Genomic DNA, 6,317 nt, shown 5'->3' on the forward strand with positions numbered 1-6,317 from the left:
ATGTCTACCTGGTTTCAAAATGATAGTTCATTTTCACCTACGGAGTATTAGACAATAACAAAACCATCAGAATCTCCCCCGAAGAAAATGTGTAACAGTGATAATCTATTTTCGGGCATCAATTAAGTTTTTAAAAAACATTTTATTATTATTATTTTTTAATTTCAGGGAAGAGGACAAACGCAGTCTCCTATTATCACAAATTATGCAGCCAAGTTTCCCAAATTTGGGGAAATTGCAGGGGTTGGCACATCCCAAGTACAATGGATGAGCCTTGCTCTGGGAAAACCACCTTCCTGATCATGGTATCTCCCCTGTCAGGTAAGTATAAAAAAGAATTTTATTATTTTTACGTGTATGAACATATTGCCTACATGTATGCAAGTACACCCATGTTGTGCAATGCCCTTTGAGGTCAGAAGAGGGTATTGGATCCCCTGGAACTGGAATTACAGGTGGTTGTTAGCTGATTTGTGGGTTCTGGGAACCGAACCTGAGCCCTCTGCAAGAGCAGCCAGTGTTCTTAACCACTGAGCCATCTCTCCAGCCCCCAATTAAGCCTTTTAACATTCGCATCCAGGAGAACACAGAAAGCCCCCACTGAGAGCTGGCATTGAGTACAGGCCCAGCACACCACAGCACTCAGGAAAACTGAATGAATGGAGGGTTGAAGAAGGGATGGAGGATGGATAGATGAAGGATGGATGAACAGAGGATAGATATATGGATGGAGGGTGGGGGGATGAAGGATGGATGGATAGATGGAGGATGGAGGGATAGAGGGATGGAGAATGACTGGATAGATGGATGGAGGATGAATGAAAATGGATGGATAGATGGATGATAAATGGATGAATGTATGGTTTTCCATCTGTCTGTGTTGCTTCTCCTGAAAGTGGCATTGCTCTTTCTACTTACTCAGATTTTGCTGAAACTCAGCCCCTAGTGAGTCCCTCTCCTACCTCCAAGAAAACATCCCACTGAGTTACCGATGATGACGCCGACTTCACAGTAGGGATCATCATAGGCACATGTCATCATGGTCCCCACGGTGTCATTGACCAAAGCCAGGATATCCACGTCCAGGTCCTGATGAACACAAGGGCCTGAGGGCATCAGTGGTGGGAAGCTGTATTCCCCTCCCCCTTCCTGCAGAGGCAGCCAAAGCAGCATACATCACTAGACACTGCCTGTGAGAAACAGGCTTCTGTCAAGGTTCAGGGTCTACAGAGCAGGAGAGGGGACCTGTGCACCTGTATTGAAGGCAATGACTTCTGTAAAAGGGCCTATGAGGACAGTCCACCAGGATTGACCCCTGGGGGACAACAGAGGAAAACATGTCTGTCCTGGGGCAATGGCATTTCCACAAGAAAACACCCATGGGGACCTGCCAGCCTGTAAGCATGGCTTCAGCCAAGGCCTGTCTCTGACAGTACCATGTTTCCTGCATGAGTTTCCTGTTCTGCTGAGTCAACTTGAGTCACTGTACCAAGGTTTCCTCAGGTCTGGAGGACTATTTTAAAATGAGAACAAAGGAACAGGAATTTGACTTTAAAAATAAAAAAAGATCAGAGAGCTGCACAGCTCAGGGGTGGAACACGTGCCGCCATTCAACAGATCTCAGTTCAATCACTAGCACTGCCAATAATAATAGTGATAATAGTAATAATAACAATAATTCTTCTTATCAGGGCAACAAGCAATCTAGGTTTTAGGTACATGTTTAGCTCAGAAGGTGCAAGTCTTACTCTTTTTTTTGGCAACAGGGTCTCACTAGATAGACCTGGCTGACTTATGTAGACAAGGCTGGCCTTCATCCACCTACCTCTGCCTCCCAACTGCTGGAACTAAAGATATGCACTACCAAGCTCAGCCTATCAGTCTTACTTTTGATGTTACATAAATTATTATAACATAGTCAAGGCCTGTACATGAGCTTTATCACTGTACCACATTCCCAGCCCTACACGGTGAGCTTTTTAAGTCTCAAAAAGGAGGGAAGGGTGGAGCTTAAACACAGCCACAGCTGTGGTCTACCCAGGTCCTGAAGGGTGGATGTGGCTGGGGACACAGGGAAGTATTAAGGCTCCTTCTCTGTGGTGCTGGGAGAGGGCTCCACATCAGAAGGTTCACTACTGAGCCCCTCTCCACCCAGTGCCTTCTCTGGTTCCTCCTCCCAGACAGTGACAGTACAAAGGCCCCCAAGACCAAGGGGCAAGGATTGGAAGAGCCGCCACATCAAGGTCAGCTTCTTACCTTGTGCCTCTTCATGGCGTTGGTCAGGCGGCTCACCACATCTGTATCCTGAACCCCCCGGGCCTTGAACTTCTTGGTCCATGAAAGCAGGACGCCCTGTGGGAAGAGCTCAGGTCACATGTACATGAAGGAGGTGCTCAGTCTGCTAGGCATGCTCTGAGTTCCCATCGGTTCTCTGCTCTAAGCTGAATCACAGTTCATTTGGTTTTCATTTTTTAAAAATATTTTATTATTTTATGTGTATAAGTATATTGCCTGCATGTATGTAAGTAAACCCAAATCATGCAGTGCCTGAAGAGATCAGGAGAGAGTGTCATATTCCTCTGGAACTGGAGTTATGGACAGTTATTAGTCATGTACTGGGAATTGAACCCAGGTCCTCTGCAAGAGCAGCCAGTGTTTTAATTGCTAAGCCATCTCTCCAGCCCCTTCATTTTGTTTTTAATTGACACATAGTAATTGTACATATTCATGGGGAATAGAGCAGTGTTTCAATACATGTATATGATCTAATTAGGGTAATTAACATAATAACCACAAATGTTCTTGTGGTAATCCTTTTATTTATTATTTGTTTCGTTATGTTAGGTTGTTTCATTATGTTATTTTGTTTTGTTGTTTTGCTTTTGAAACTGGATCTTACTCTGTAGCCCAGGCTGACCTAGGATTCAGTGTAGCTAAGGCTGGTCTCAACTCATGGCAATCTTCCTGACTCGGCCTCCCAAGTACTTGGTTATACATATGAGCCATTATGCCTGGGAAAATCCTTTCTTTTGGTAATTTGAAATATATGGGGCTAGACAGATGGCTCAACGGTTAAGAGCACTGACTGTTCTTGCAGAAGATCCAGGTTCAGTTCCCAGCACCCACATGGTGGCTAACAACCATCTGTAACTCCAGTTCCAGAGGATCTGACTCCATCTTCTGACCTCCGCAGGCACTGCATGACATGGGTGCACTTACATACATTCAGGCAAAACATTCATACACATAAAATAAAAATAATACATAAAATACTTTTTTTAGGCTAGAATTTGAAGCATTAACTAAGGACCACACATGGTCTAGCCTCGTCTTTCTCTTCAGCTTTAGTTCTATCGCCACACACTTTTTAAAAAAATTTTTTTCATATTTTTATTATTTTTATTTTATGTGTATGTGTGTATTGCCTGTGTGTAGGTAAGTGCACCTGTCTCATGCAGTGCCCTCGGAGGACAGAAGAGACTGTTGGATCCCCTGGAACTGGAGTTACAGACAGTTGTTAGCTGCCATGTGGGTGCTGGAATTCGAACCTGGGTCTTCTGCAAGAACAACCAGTGTTCTTAATCACTGAGCCATCTCTCCAGCTCCACATAAAATAATTTCTAAAAAGAAAAAAGAAATATATGATACAGGGCTACAGAGATGGCTCAGCAGTTAAGAGCACTGACTGCTCTTGCAGAGGACCCAGGTTTGGTTCCCAGCACCCACACGGTGGCTAACAACCATCCATAACTCCAGTTTCAGGGGATCCAGTGCTCTCTTCTGACCTCCATGGACATTTCATAACATGGGTATACTTACATACATTCAGGCAAAACACTCATACACATAAAATAAAAATAATAAAAAAAACTGAAAAAAAAGTACTTGAAAGAAAGAAAGAAAGAAAGAAAGAAAGAAAGAAAGAAAGAAAGAAAGAAAGAAAGAAAGAAATCCATGGGGGTAGAGTATAGTGGTGTATGTCTTTATTCCTAGCACTTCGGAGGTAGAGGTAGGCAGATCTCTGTGAGATAGAGGCCAGCCTGGTCTACATAGCAAGTTTCAGGTCATCTGGGGCTACAGGGAGACCCTATCTCAAAACAAAAGAAACAAACAAAAACAGGAAAAAAAGAAACAAAGCAAGAAAAAGAAAAAGAAAAAGAAAAAGAAAAGAGATATATGATACAATTCTGCTAACTAGCATCACCCCACTGTGCAACAGAACACAGAATCTGCTTCTCCCATCTAATTGCAATTTTGTATCCATTGACTCCCCATCCTTCCCTCCTCCTTCCCTTCCCAGCTTCTAGTAATCAACAAGCTACTTTCTACTTCCATTAATATCAGCTGATCTACATTCTACCCAGTCAAGCACAGCAAAACCCAAGCTCAAAAACTTCCCAGACACACCTCTTCCAGTCCCCTCAGCTATGGATAAGAAACTGAGACTTAGAGAGATAAGAAATTGCTCCAGGTCTCCCAGGGAATTAACAACTGAGCCTGGTTAGATAGCAGAACTCTGACCCTTCATTTGACCTAGGTTGCTTCCTGCGCCACAGTGCCACCGTGTGGCAACTGCCCTAACTTCTGTCTTCATAAGCTAATAAGCCTCCATCCTGATGTCATCAAAAAGAAAAGAAATGGAGTGGCTTCTCCCTAAAAGTTGCTTAGGACACTGAGGCAGGCCGAGCTCCATGAGTTCAAGGCCTCCCTGGTCTATATAGTTAGTTCCAGGCAAGCCAGAACTACATAATGAGACTCTGTCTCAAAAACAAAACAAGAAGGGCTGTGGGGGGCGGGGAGCAGTGCTAGAGACAGCATGGGACCTGTCCTGGAGAAATTACATGGGGAAGTGAGAAATAAAAGCTTGGGGAGGATGGCCGGGCGTGGTGGTGCACACCTTTAATCCCAGCAGTAGGGAGGCAGAGGCAGGTGGAGTTCTGTAAGCCCAAGGCAGGCCTGGTGGACAGCAGGGGCTACAGTGAGACCCTGTCTGAAAAAGACCAAAAAAGTTAGGAGAGGAACAAAAGCCTGTTTGAGGTAGGGTGTGGGGACGTACACTATAATCTCAGTACTCCAAAGGTTGAAGCAGAAAGATTTCAAGTTTAAAGCTAGGTTGACCTATATAGTAGGACCCTGTCTCAAAAAACAAACTAAGCAAACAAAAACAAAACAAAACAACAAAAAGTAATGCATATTTTTTGGCTCAGTGGTTAAGAACACTGGTTGTCCTTGAAGAAGATCCAGGTTCAAATCCCAGCACCCACATGGCAGCTAAAACTGTCCGTAACTCCAGTCCCAGGGGATCCAACAGCCTCTTCTGACCCTCAAGGGCATTGCAAGACACAGGTGCACCTACCTACATGCAGGCAATACACGTAAAAAAAATAATAATAAAATTTTAAAAAAAGAAAAAGAAAAAACATTTCCAAAGCCATAAGGCACAAAGCCTGACATTAGGTAGCTAAGGAAAAAAGAACAAAAGCAATTGTCAAGAAAACAGATTTATTTATAGCCAGGTGTGGTGGTGCATGCCTTTATGAACGAGAGGTTCTCAATATTTACCACTATCCTAGAATTATAATCACTGTTGTAGCGTTATGATTTTACCAGTCAGGAAGGAACTTAAATTTCTATGGAAACTGCCTTATTGCTATGATTCTAAGTCACAAACAAGAAAAGTTTTAAGCCTGGCATGGGAACGCATACCTTTAAACCCAGGACTGGGGGCATCTCGGGGAGAGAGACAGAGGCAGGAGGATCTCTGAGTTGGAGGTCAGCCTGGTCTACATGACAAGTTCTAGGCAAGACCCCACTTCAAAACAAAACAAAACAGAAAACAAAAAGGAGATGGGGTGGGGGGGCTAGAGAGATGGCTCAGCAGTTAAGAGTGCTTGCTGCTCTTGCAGAGGACCCTAGTTCAGTTCCCACCCACATGGTGGCTCACGACCAACCAACAGCTAGCTCCAGGGGATCTGACACACTCTTCTTGCCTCTGTAGACACCAGGCATACATACAATGCTCATACATACATGCAGCCAAATACATCCATAAAATAAAACATAAATTTTAATATAGGGTCTCACTATGTAGCCCCACTGGCCTGGAATTCTCTATGTGGACCAGGATAGCCTTGAACTCACAGAGATCCACCTGCCTCTGCCTCCAGGGTACTGGGATTAAAGGCATGCACCACCACACATGGCTATAAATAAATCTTAAAAAAAAAAAAAGAATAATAGTAATAAAAACATTGAACTAGCACTTGACAACATATAAAACTACTAGTGAATGTCCAGGGTGGTGCCATTTGTAATTC

The 6,317-nt window shown here is 43.7% G+C and overlaps 1 protein-coding gene and 1 non-coding gene across 3 annotated transcripts in view; both read right to left on the bottom strand.

Moving 5' to 3' along the window:
• Window positions 1–6,317, bottom strand: part of Hkdc1 (hexokinase domain containing 1) — a 62,488-nt gene that overhangs the window by 34,988 nt on the left and 21,183 nt on the right. For both annotated transcript variants that reach the window (XM_008827811.3, XM_029560966.1), the window contains exons 5-6: window positions 2,257–2,352; window positions 990–1,089 (exon numbers count right to left, since the gene is read on the bottom strand). In XM_008827811.3, the coding sequence (XP_008826033.1) occupies window positions 990–1,089; window positions 2,257–2,352 (196 nt within the window). The remainder of the gene's footprint in view (window positions 1–989; window positions 1,090–2,256; window positions 2,353–6,317) is intronic.
• LOC115069399 lies at window positions 166–329 on the bottom strand. Its single transcript, XR_003848678.1, has one exon. It is a non-coding gene; the product is annotated as a U1 spliceosomal RNA (small nuclear RNA).

The sequence above is a fragment of the Nannospalax galili genome, unplaced genomic scaffold (assembly GCF_000622305.1).
Source record: "Nannospalax galili isolate Female #2095 unplaced genomic scaffold, S.galili_v1.0 scaffold853, whole genome shotgun sequence".
NCBI lineage: Eukaryota > Metazoa > Chordata > Mammalia > Rodentia > Spalacidae > Nannospalax > Nannospalax galili.